General features: G+C 41.7%; 1 protein-coding gene across 1 annotated transcript; it reads right to left on the bottom strand.

Moving 5' to 3' along the window:
• Window positions 1-6,837: 6,837 nt before the first annotated feature.
• LOC113028361 (C1q-related factor-like) lies at window positions 6,838-12,089 on the bottom strand. Its single transcript, XM_026178570.1, has 2 exons — window positions 11,203-12,089; window positions 6,838-7,929 (listed from the first exon to the last, which is right to left on the bottom strand). The coding sequence occupies exons 1-2, from the start codon at window positions 11,848-11,850 to the stop codon at window positions 7,750-7,752; spliced, it is 828 nt and encodes a 275-aa protein (XP_026034355.1). The 5' UTR covers window positions 11,851-12,089; the 3' UTR covers window positions 6,838-7,749.
• Window positions 12,090-12,682: the final 593 nt, after the last annotated feature.

The raw sequence follows: 12,682 nt of genomic DNA, 5'->3' as shown, positions 1-12,682 counted from the left end.
TACCAAGAATCAACTGATGATTTGATGATGATAAAATGCAGCGTGACAAAAAAGTGAATCTGGGAAACCCACAAAGCCAGTGCTGCTTCCACTCTTGCTTAACTGCAAAAGCCGCAAATGTAGTTCGACACCAACGGGTAGAAAGAACTGGCCTGAGAAACCGTAACGGCTGCAGTGTTCTTGAACCCTGGCATCTAGTGTCATATTGAGGAAAGGCCCACTCGCAGCGCTTACGCAGCCTGTTGTCAGGCTGCATCCACGAGATTGCGGTGAGGTGAAGAGACAGGCAACACGCCAGCGGAGCGTCTCCAGCCACATGACTCAACCTGTCCCTGCGCGTTAGCCTGGCTCAGTCAGGGCCATGAGGGAACAAGGCCGTTGGTATTGAGTCACTGACACAGCGGACAGTCCTTACATCAAGCATGACGATGGGGGAAGCGGGGGAAGCTTTGCATGTTGTCACGTTCTCGCCACGAATTACTGGCACGAGGGGTTTCATCCATATATACAAATCTACTATAATGCAACATGATGATTCTGTGCATGCACTCTCTGTCCGTCCTCCATCCTGCGTTATGCTTTTTTATCCCGCTTACCACTTTCTTATAAGTTAAGTAACATTGCACATTGTTATTATTTATTCTAGCCATATTGTGATTCTGAAAAGCTATTTTATAGTCACATCTGTGTTTGTGAAATTCTTAATTTTGAGAAAAAACTATGAATTTTGACTATTCAAAAAAATTTCCCCATTTTTTCAGTTTTCTTTTTTTACACCCAGTCATGTTTCTGACCTGTTGCCAGTTGACTTAATTAGTTGCAAAGTGTCCCTCTAGCTGTTTCTTGTGAGGAAGACTCGTTTTTCCAGACCTTTGTTGCCGTTTCCCATCTTTCTTTTAGTTGTGTTGCTGCCATTAAATTCAAAATAAACTCATATTTTACTCTAAATGGTACATTTATTTTCATATACGTTCAATATGTTCTATTGTGAATAAAATATGAGTATATGACATTTGCAAAACATTGCATCCAGTTTGAATTTAAATTTACAATTATGTAACAAATTTTACACAGCGTCCCAACTTTCTCAGCATTGGACATGGAAAGGATGTTGTGGCCGTTGCCAAAACCACCCACTGGTTTTCAGAGTCCAAATTCTGAAGCCTCAAGCAGATCATTTTACCGCCACAGCTTCTTTTTTAAAAAATGTATTTGTGTTTATTATATTTGTTAGATGGAACAGTGGAAAGACATGAAGGAGTCTCAGGCAGACTGCAACCCTCAACCCTCTATTAAAGACTCAAGTCTGCAGTAGAGTAGAGTTATAGGTGTCACGTGCTTGTGTGTTAATAATGGGGATTCACTGTGAAGCGAACCCTCATTTGCTGTCGTTCTGCACACTAATGGAGGCCATAATATGCAAAGTGAACATTATGCTGTGTTTAGTAAGAAACTTTGAAACCATCTTATTAGGAAAATCTTATGTTTTAGATGAAGTGTACTGAAGGGTTATTTTCTCAAAGACTTCCATACATCTGTTCTTTATCCCTCTTGGATCCAGGGTATAATTGGCCGTTTTTGACTACTTTTGATTTTACCTCTATCTTTAACCTTTAAAAACTGTTTATCTTGCCTTGTTTGGTATCATTATTTTCAGCACGACCTCAAATATCTGAAATTTGAGTTATTTGTTCATTTTGGCAAACTATATTAGAACAATTGATCTAGATTCAGACAAAAAATTCAAAATCTGAGTAGAAAAAAGTTTTTTTTACTGTAGAACTCACAAACATGTCTAATGAATCATTTTCATAACTTGAAATGCAAATAGAAATGGTACATTTCCAAAAACTTTTGCACAAATTTTGCAAACAACAAAGTTATATGGTACTATTTATTACCTAAAAATGCAGCCAAGGCCTCAGGGGTTTTTTATATAACCATTTAAATCAAATTACAGAACAATCAGGTGTTCTGCATCAAATAAGAAGGCACACAAATTATTTGTGCCAGTCCAAAAAAATAGTTTCTGTTCAGTATAAGACAGGAGAACACCAAAGGCCTAAACCCTGCAGGTCTGACAGCAGGAGGTGGATCAGTCCTGTTTTCCACGTGGGAACAGCGTTTACACTGGAATCTGCCTTTGACGGCTTTTTTGACATTCAGCAGTATAACTGACACACAAAACAAAACAATAACTGCACAACACACTAACTACAGCCTCCAAACACGCTAAACGTCACTAATGTCTCACATATGAAAACTCTCTCTCTCTCTTTCTTTCGCTCGCCCGTTTTCCGTCACGGGTGTCACTCCTTAAAACGTCCCCTTCTCCCTAAACAACCAAGTGCCACATGTTGCCATATCAGTTTTTTGATTGGCTGACATGGTAAACTTTAACACCAATAGGGAAGCAGTGTTTTTTCTTTTTCTTTTTTCACTCACAAGCGGAGAATGTTTGCTAGCGCTGTCTGTAGAAAACGCCGTTTTTACCGTTGTAAACACCACTGTTTTGTTCAGAAAAAAACATTGCGTGTATTTTTTATCATAACTCTGGTTTTACATTGCCCATCGACACAATTCAAAAACTGGTATATAGTTTGAAGTCCGCACTTTCGACCCAGCTTGAAATGGAGACTCTGTGTCGCTGCATCTTGTAGCTGTGTCGTCTTAAATTGGTCATGTGATTTTGTCGCGCCAGCGCGTCCGTCGACCCCAGAGGGTTAAGACACTTCAAAAGTGGTTTCACTATTCAGACATGAAAGCCAAGTCCATCCTTTATATACAGACTATTCCATACATAGAAATCTATGCAACGTCCGTGTCCATGCAGTTCAAAAATAAGTATTTTTTCCTCATTTTGAGCCTCTATTGCATATTTTTTATTACAATTTATATTAGTTATTTTATTTTTTTCAGTTTTTTGCATGTCATAAACACTGCTGAGGGAGAGTTTGCATGTTTGCTCTCAGACAGTTTCTACCACAAACCTGAGAAAAGTGATGGAAGAGTAGCAGGAACTGATGAGGACATTGTTCTTTTCACAACAAAAGCAAAATTAAAGGTCTCACAAAGCTCAATCACCGTCATCTGCTTTCTTGTTATCGTGCCTTTTGTCTTTTTTTTCTTTTTGTCTTTGAGGACATTCTCTTTACTGAGTTGTCATGTTATTTCTCCATAAGCATGCAGGCAGCTGCATGAAGAAGCAATGATTCTGGCATGTTTGCAAACTCTTTTTGCTATATTCCAAAGATGTGCAAGAACTTTGCTGTATTTTTTGTAGCCCGAAGAGAGGAGTGCAGCTAGTGTACAAGTAGCCTTTCCTGTTTATTTTTAGTATCCAGTGTGATATGTACAAGCTTGTGGTGACCCTTGAGTTCACACATCTGGAGAGGATGGCAGAGCAGCTGGCGAGACTCTGTTCAGTGTCAGTGGTTATTGACAGACAGCGAGACAGGATCGAAGAGACACCCATTTTTTAGCCCAGCTGCAGGCAGATTTTAATCTTTCCCAGAATTATATCTTGTAAATTTTTGTGCTGATTATACACTGCTGTTTTTTCGCTGTTCGTGAAATATGTCACTTTTGTTGTTGTCAACTCGCACCATCTCATGCCACCCTTCTCAATGACAGCTGCTCTCCACATGCAGTCAGGTTACTTCAAGGCTGATCGAGCAATATAATCCTCATTTTCTTTTTAGGCCTGTGATGCATTCTCTTTGTTTTAAGGCAAAAAGTGCCAGATCACGCAAATTTTATTGAACTTCTTACCCACATGACTGTAAAGCCGAACTTGACATTGATGAGGCCATGACATTTCCTTCTTCTGCACCAGGAGGCTGACATTTTTGGTTTTTAATGGCGTGTCTCCATTGCTGTTACATGGATGGACATGTGGCACAGCCCACGCTGTTTACTTACCTAGTGACACGTCTTAATTGCCACCGGTGTCTGGCCTGTGTGGTGCTAAACTCAGAGGGTTTACACAGAAAGCGTTTTTACCGGATAACTATCGGGTTGTTACTGAAAGCTTGAAAACATTCTGCAAGAAAAAATAGAACCGGATTTTGGACACAACGATAGCACCCACCCTCCTGGTGCCAAAGCCAAGAAAGCTTTCTATCGTCCAGGCTTTCTTTCACATTGTGCAGCACACTGCAAATGAAACAAGAAAAAAAAAAGAGCGAAAAGCAACCTTGTTTACGGTCGGTGGTGCCCTGTGAATAGTTTATAATGGTGCTTTCTGAGGAAAAATGCTTTTTGAGCTGAAAGGAAATGAAAAGTAACACATTGTTAGAAAGCGTACTTCTTCTGTACTTGTATAGATACTGCAAAAGTAAGATAACAGCCCGTATTATGGTCTTTTTCTCTTTTGAGAACCCTTATTGTGTGCAACTTTTCGGTGAAGTGTAGATTTTTAAAACTACTTTGTTAAACCCAAATAATACAAATACCTAAGATTTTTTTTTGTGTGCCACTCGCACAACACGTCAGTGTGGGCACATTGGTGTGGGAGGAAGTGCACAGGAGAATAAAAGGCAATTTAGCTCAACATTTAAATTTGGTTGTCCCCCAGTGAGATAAGTGAGGATGTTCAAGATAACAACACCAAGGGCTCATTAATGTCACTTCAAACATTTCAGAGGAGGCACTTTTCTCCAAGCCTAGCATTGTCCTGTCTCACGGAGACTTAAAAACACATGCAAGGATACACACACACACACACACACACACACACACACACACACACACACACACACACACACACAAATGATCCCAGAAACATGCACACGCACGCTGCAGCAGCCTGATATGCCTCACCAACTGGCCCCTGCAAATGTCACGTTGAAGCCATGTCAGTTTACTGATAGGGAGTCGGGCTGAGTAAATGAATCAAACGTTTCCTACAGTTACGTTTGCATAGGCTAAAGATTACCTAAATTAAAACAAGTCTGTAGCAGAAACGTAATCTTTAAAATCCTTCTACTTCTTAGCGATTAAACAGCCACAGTAAAAAAAATAATAAAAGACTCTCAAAATATCCCCACAGCCTAGTCCAAGAGGCGAGGCTCGCGTCAACAAAAAGCAGCTTAAAGCACTTCTCAGCGCAGTGCTTATCTTTCAAACCTCGGACCTGCTGAAAGTTCGGGAGAGCGTGAGATGAAATGCGAGTCTAAGATTTAAACTGTGTGTATAGTCCAGATTTACAGAATTACAACACCGGCTCCCCGAGTGTCCTTGTTCTATTCTTCTCTTACATGTCGGTGTCTTGTTCAGGTAAAACCACCATTAAAAACCCCTTGAAGAGCACATCTGTGGTTCTTGGAAAATCGCAGAAGCTGGAAAGAAGATCATTCATTTGTAAGATGAGGATGCTGTAGAGACGCTGCGGAGGTTTCCAGATGATTCTGGTTGCCAGCGAGAGACTGTGACCTCAATAAATGGCTTAAAAGAGCATGGGAGTCTAGCCAAACAAGACATTCATTTATATCCATTCAGTATGACGCAACACTTTGTTCTATTTGCCAACATGATACCTTCACTTAGGTTCTGGGAACAAAAGAGTGAGCAGAAACAAACCGCCTGCCAGCGTTCTCAGGTGCATTTCCCCCCCTTTTGCTCTCTTTGCTCATGTTGAAGCAACAAATGCTGCTGAACCTTCAGTTCAATGCCATTTTTGTGCCCTCTTAAGCGTTTCTATGTAAAATGGTTTCTGTGAGTTTGTTCTTTTCCCCCCGAGGATGTCAGGAAAGTACAGATGTTGCAGCGCTCAGTTCTGATGGTTTTAGCAGTGAAAGCTGTTTCTCGCAGACCGGGGGCGTTTGTCTTTGACATTGTGACATGAAGTCTCTAATTTGACTGCGTGCTCATGCACCCTGCAAGAAGAAAACAGCCTGAGCTAGTGCTCAACTGCCCCATGGCTTGGGTGACCTCTGCTTATGTATGGACCTTCAGTCCTAATTGTGTCTGGAGGAATTTTCTCGTCTTAAGACACGCTTAAGTTAAGCCCAGAGAGCTTCCTGGCTTAGGAAAACACAACTCAGTGTGGCAATCATTTTAATCAAAGCCATGCTATCATACCAATCAGAGAGGATATTCTGGAGGCAAAGAAGCCTATCATAGCCTTACCGTATCATCACAGTGGGTGATAGTCCCAGGTAGAACCTTTTGGTTTAGGCTAAATGGTGCTGCCTGGGTAGGAACCGAGAAACACGGCACCCACTGGCTCGCTAGGCATTCATTAGCTCCTCCTAAGTAAAGCTCCTTCAAGCAACCATAAACTTAAATTCGAAACTTCTTAACCTAGAGGCAGTTTTGTTGCCCGTGTCAAAGGCGACTTTTGTAATATCAAAGTAGCTCTTCAGAAAAGAAAGCAAAAAGAAAACAGGGTATTGGTTTTTACAGTTTGGGCCTCGAAGCTATTTTCTTGTCCGTGACACTTGTGTCACAGCAGAGGCTAATTTGCCCTGGATTACTTCGCGACGCTGATCTAAGCTTTGTCATGATACGTTCTAACACCCGTCACCCTGTCTGTTTTTTCTTTCCCGCCATATCTCAGCGTCTCCACACCCATTAGAGGAAGAAACGCATCCCTCCTTTGATTGTGAAACACAATCATCTCCTGCTTCATTTGGCATTTAACACAGCTGTGATTCCCCCTACTTTCCCCCACAGTGATCGTCTCTGCATTGATTGCCTCTCGCTGCGCTTGCGTGGCTCTCTTGTGTCTAACATTTGGAAGAATAAAGGCTGGTTTCGCCGAAAAGGGAGAGATCAGAACGGCTTATCAAAAAGTAGATGAGCTGAGTGATATTAACCACATAATATGTGAGGAAATGCAAAAGAAATTGAACTTTTAATGAAAAACCATGGACATTAAAATGAAAAGCAACAGCGGTAAATGCTTCCTACATGTAGCTATTTAAAATTTGTTTAAAATCGCTATTTTTTAACATTTTAGCAGTCGTTGCATGCATGAATTAATGAAATAAAGCTTTACGAGCAAGCACTTTAACCGCTACGTGGTAAAATTGTACAACTATCTATTAACAGTTTAGCTGTTTTTAAGGACACACAATAGGAAATACAGTGTGTGCAGTGCTGAAACTACTCTTCCTGTGTTCAGACATTAAGATTCAATATCAAATTTATATTTTATACACTAACATTAAATATGATGAGCTGATATGATATGCGACACGATACATTTTGTGACACTGGCGGCCTTTCAAGCACCAAAATCTCATTGTGGCATCCAGTTTATGACAAATTATCATTTCTTGTGACAACATATGATTCGTCAGTCACTGATGCACAACACTGTATAATACAAAGAGCATGAGAAAGAAAAAAAATCGCAACATAAATCCAAACAGCACATTTACAAACACTGTAGTCACCACGACTGTGGGATTTTCAGACTTAAATTTTAAATGACAGCTCAAAAATGATGGCAAAGCTTCTGCACTGTCAGAGTTGTTACCGTATCTCAATATGACACATGGCAGTGACTGACACCGTTACGTTGCTCGTGTCCATCAGAATAGAAGCATAGGCACCCTGTATACAATGGCATGTGGGCATGACAGTTAACCGACAGCCACAAATCCACAGCTATTATTACCGTATTAATGCTGATCTTAAATATCTAGCTGTGGATCAGTGGCTGTGGGTAACATTAACCTTACTCCACATCAGAAAGTGATCGTCTGCTGGCTGTGACCTTTCACCCCTCGTCCCGTCCAGTCTTCAGTCGGCATAGAGAATAAACCCTGAGAAGGTGCTGTACTTGTTGCTGTTGCCCCCATGAGCCTTTCCCCCATCCAGCTTTATGAAAACTTCATCACCTGCATCCAGATGAAGTATGACACTGTTGCCGGCATAGTCATAACTCTGGTCCTGGTCCTGGGCAATGGCGCTGGCCCTGACCTGGAATATGACACACACACGCACAGAACCGAGGAAAGAGGAAGTGAAGAAATATAAATGCTTAAGAATGTTTTAGTAATTTTAATTGAATGTCATAAGTTCTAACTAATAAAATCCCTTAAGATGACATGACTAAAGTTGATGAAGGTATTGAAAAAATGCTTTTATTTTTTAAATATCAAATGACTTCCTGTTTTATAGCCTGGCATGTTACTGCTCTGATTATGTTTATATTTATATGTGGACTTTTTTTTAATAGAAGAGGGGGTTTTTTGAGACTGACTTGTGTAAGCTTTATCCCTGTGGTGAATATCTTGTTCTTCTCTTATGACTCAGCTGAGAGGGTCAGGGTTGAGTCAGCCTGCCTCTGAGGAAGGATGGCAGTGCGTACTATCCCTTTGTCTCGAGTTCTTCTCTTGCATCCACCTTTTTCTGAGTGGTGCACTGAAAATGTCATGTTTTCCCGAACATAAGTGTCACTGGGTGAAGAGAGGTAATTACTGCGATATAGAGCAACACACCCAAATCTCGTTGCATGTCTGTGGTTTTAAAAAAAAAAATAGAAACTGCTTGTACACTTAGCCCCTCAAGGACAGATCCCTCCTAAGCTTTAGCTAATGTGTAATGAGCTGGGTTGCCAGATTGGCTGTTACGCTCCAACTTCACCAGACGAGCTAAACAAGTGTAATTCTTGCTTCAACCAGATTGTGGTAGAAAGTTTTAAATTCAGTTAAAGCCATAAGAACATGAAACTGGTGATATTGTATTTTTGAAGTATTTTTACAGTAATAGTCGTTCACAGTGGACATAAATGCCTTCTGTCACTTAGCTTTAAAAAAAGGTGCTTTAGATACATCTAAAGGACAACGGTCACTCTTTTGAGGATGCCAATGTTCACATTTTGGAAAGAGAAGACAGATAGTTTGAAAGAGGAGTCAAAGAAAGTATGTCCACTGTGAATGACCATCTTTCAACAGATCTGTCTGCCATCTATAATCCAGTTTTGAGATCCCTTTCAAAACACCTTAACACCCACTCCTATCCTGGGGCTTTTGACTTCAGTAAATCACATGATAAGGTGGGGCTAGGTTTCAAAATGGGCTCACCCGAAACCTTGGCTGATTGTGACCCACACCTTGGCTTGTGTGATTAGGTAGAGTAGGGGTCTCCAACTCCAGGCTTCTTCTTGCAGGTTTTAAGAATCACCCTGGGTCAACACACTTCATTACCAGCCTCTGGAGAACTACAAGACATGTTCAGGAGGTAATTTAGCCATTTGAATCAGCTGTGTTGGATCAAGGACACATCTAAAACCTGCAGGACACCGGCCCTCGAGGCCTGGAGTTGGAGACCCCTGAGGTAGAGGATAAATAGGGGGTCCATGACCCTCTTGGGGACACTCCCATAGGGCTTAAAATCTGGGACTCTCCACCAACTGCTCTTAGAACTGAAGAAGCTTCTCTGATGAGAAGTGAAACATCTTCAAGAAAATTTAAAGCAGTCCAGACGCTTTTCTTTCCAAGCTCCTTAAACTACGATGACCTGGACGACTGAGAACCTTCCCAGACTGATAAACATGCCCCTGCTCCAACTTTTTAAAAACCTGTTTCTGATATCAAAGGTCAAACAAGGATAAATGTTTTTATGCTTTTTTTGGAACCAGAGTTGTATGTCTTGTGGCTGTGGGACTCTGAAAAATGTTGAGCGACAGCATGACAGCATGATGATGGATTTCTGATACATGTGAGCAATGCAGCATAAATTCTCTTGGCTTCCACCCTCTGCTACACTGTAGCAGCAGCACGGTGTCTACAACTGACTGGCATTTTATTTTACAGCAGCTTATTACCATATCTCATGTTAAATATAATGGATAAAAGAAAGTGCCTCCTTTTTGCCTAATAAGTAGCAGGTAGTACTAAATAATTCGTTAATTGTTAATTTCTGTCATTGACTTTTTGTTTTTAATTCCACAGTGATATACCAAATGTCCTATTGAGCCCCAGCTCAATGAGCAATCATATTTTAGTGTCGTTGATGGCAGGAATAGCTTCTCTGTCTTCAAACTGGTTCACATAGGTTGTTTTACAGCTGCTTTAATCAAATCCATGTTTATATGATTACTGTTGTTCTCTTGAAACAGAGTACACCACATACAGACTTTGGCTGGCTGTGTGGTGAGCGTGGTGCAGCCATAAGCATAGACATTTATAGAATTCATGTACATAAGCAGGTTAGGGTTTATCTGAGTATATAAAATGTGTTAAATGTTAAATTTCTGTCTCTTTTCCAATCACCACTAAAGAAAGCAGATATGAAGGAGTAGAAGCCCTTCACTGCAGTATTTGTGAAACTTAAAATATCTGTTTGCATCTGTTTGCACTGAAACTGTGGTTACAGTATGTTCATCAGGTGTGGTTTTGTTGTCTCGGGTTCTTTTTTCCTTGTGAAAAAAACACCTTTTCTGGTTATAATACAAACCATTATAGCCACAAAAGGTTTTTTATTGTGGTGTAGTTTGTATTCATCTGAAAGTGCATTTGATGTCCTGCATCAAAAGTATGGAAACAAATCTGAATCTACACTTCTTTTAAAGAATCGATACTAAAATTGATGTTGTGGTGAAGTATGTTGTGATGTAGATGTACTTGTGTTATTGCATCCACCTTAAGTGCAGCCTGCTGCAGTCTGGATGTGGTGTTGGCAGTAAAGTTTTAAGGTTCAGATGTGCAAGGTGTCATCACCCAGGGGCCTTAAAGACATTACAAAATTAGCCATGAATATAGCAAATATCATCACTGGATACTGAAACGCATTCGCCTGACGGGCTGTCTGATAACGTTTACCAGCACATCATTGCATCCATGAAGTTTGTTGTATTTCAAAGGGCACCAGCTTTGAACTAGCCACTACCCCGGGCTGTGTTTTGAAGTGTGCAGAGTGGAGATAGTGCTGTCCTCCTTCCACTCACTTCAGCTTGTACATCATTGGATGTGTAATAATCACAGATACACAATCTGGCAACATGCCACTATGTGTTGTCATTATACTGGACTGTAACACCAGACTAAATCAGAGCTAAATCACTATACACATGAATGCTCGACTACTCAATTTAGTCTGCCAGCATACTGGTAACACTCTTCCTTGAGTATTTTGATGTGCGTTCATCCCAGTAATAATACTTTTCTTTTACAAATTTTACCTTTACACATTTTTAAATTATTAGTTGGGGCTTTAAACACAAGGTGATAAATTCAAAGGCATACCCACCAGGCCATTTTTGATCAGGTCAGCCCACATGCTAGTGCCGTCTCCTCCCCTCATCAGCACATTGTAGATGAAAAAGTAGGTGCCAGGGATCTTACAGGTGAATTTGCCCGTCGCGCCTTCATAGTTACCACCAATGTTAGTCACCACATCGTCAAAGCGCAGTATATCATAACCTTCTTGAGGGTTTCGTAGTCCTGCATAAAATGCCACCCGAGGAGTGGTATTGTATGTAGTTGTACTAACTGCCCCTTTACCCCCTAAACCTAGGATCCCTGTCCGTACAATGTCCACAGCATCTCCGGGTGGTCCTTTAGGTCCTGGTGGTCCTGGCTCTCCGGGTGGACCCGGGGGTCCGGGCTTGCCGGGACGTCCTGGTTTCCCTTGTGGGCCGTGAGCACTGTACGTGGGCAGCGGTGGACCGATGCTGTGATCACTCAGATCGTCCTCGTTTTCCACCTGTAAGACTGTAGGTGCTGTATCTGTGCCTGTGTGCACACCTTGGCCCGTGGTGCCCGTGCTGGGAAATGGGTCACAAACCATGCGGCAGGTGCCCAGCATCTCGTAGTGGCTCGTGCTGTCATCTATACCACCTGTGCCAACAGAGCTGACCAACACAGGGATGAGGACGACCAGAACCAGGACCAGCATGACCCCCACAGCAGCTGCCACCAGGGTCTTCCGCCCGATGCTCAGCCTGGGAAGGGGCTGTGCTGCCAGCGTGGAACTCTCCGGGGTGGAAATGGTGACTGCGGGGAGTGCGTCCACCTGGCAAAACGCAGATGCAATGAGGATCCCCGATAGTGGAGATGGTGCCCAGGGAGAGCCGGAATAAGTGTGTGACAGAGCTGTGTAGGAGTAAGGGAGAGGGAGAGGAGCAAGGGACCAAAGTGTTCAAGTGAAGAGAGAGACTGAGAGAGTGAGGAGAGAGAGTAAGAGGAGAGGCGGAGGGAGAGAGTGAGACAGCTTGAGAGGGGGGAAAAAGAGAAGAGAGGGGTGGAGAGAGTGAGCCACCATTTGAGTCGGGGCTGGGGAGGGCACTTTCCAACTGGCAGATGTGTAAAGCCAGAGAAGACAGGAAAAAGCTGCGGGATGTATACAGAACAAGAACATATCATCATAAAGAGAAATACATTTTGCTTGAAAAATTTAAATAAGAAAATTTATGAGTTACCGCTGACATTTCTATCCACCAGGTGTGAAAGTGATATCAAATTATTGGCACAGAGTTTGTGCACAGGTGTTTTTTCTCATTTTAAATCCAGTGCAATCAGTTGGAGCTCTTCCATAATGGACTAATTCCAGGTACCTGTATTCAGTCGACCTTCAGACTAATTTTAAAACATAAGGTTCAGAATCTTGTAAGTAAATAAATTTGTTCTGTTTTAAGATTAGCCTTAAAATTTCTATTAGCTGTAGTGAGTTTTGACTCTTAAATGTAATTACTGAAGCCTAGAGCTTTGGCAGCATCGCTTCAACAGAC

Source organism: Astatotilapia calliptera, chromosome 8, assembly GCF_900246225.1.
Source record: "Astatotilapia calliptera chromosome 8, fAstCal1.2, whole genome shotgun sequence".
Taxonomy (NCBI): domain Eukaryota; kingdom Metazoa; phylum Chordata; class Actinopteri; order Cichliformes; family Cichlidae; genus Astatotilapia; species Astatotilapia calliptera.
This window is presented reverse-complemented; position numbering and strand designations above follow the sequence as displayed.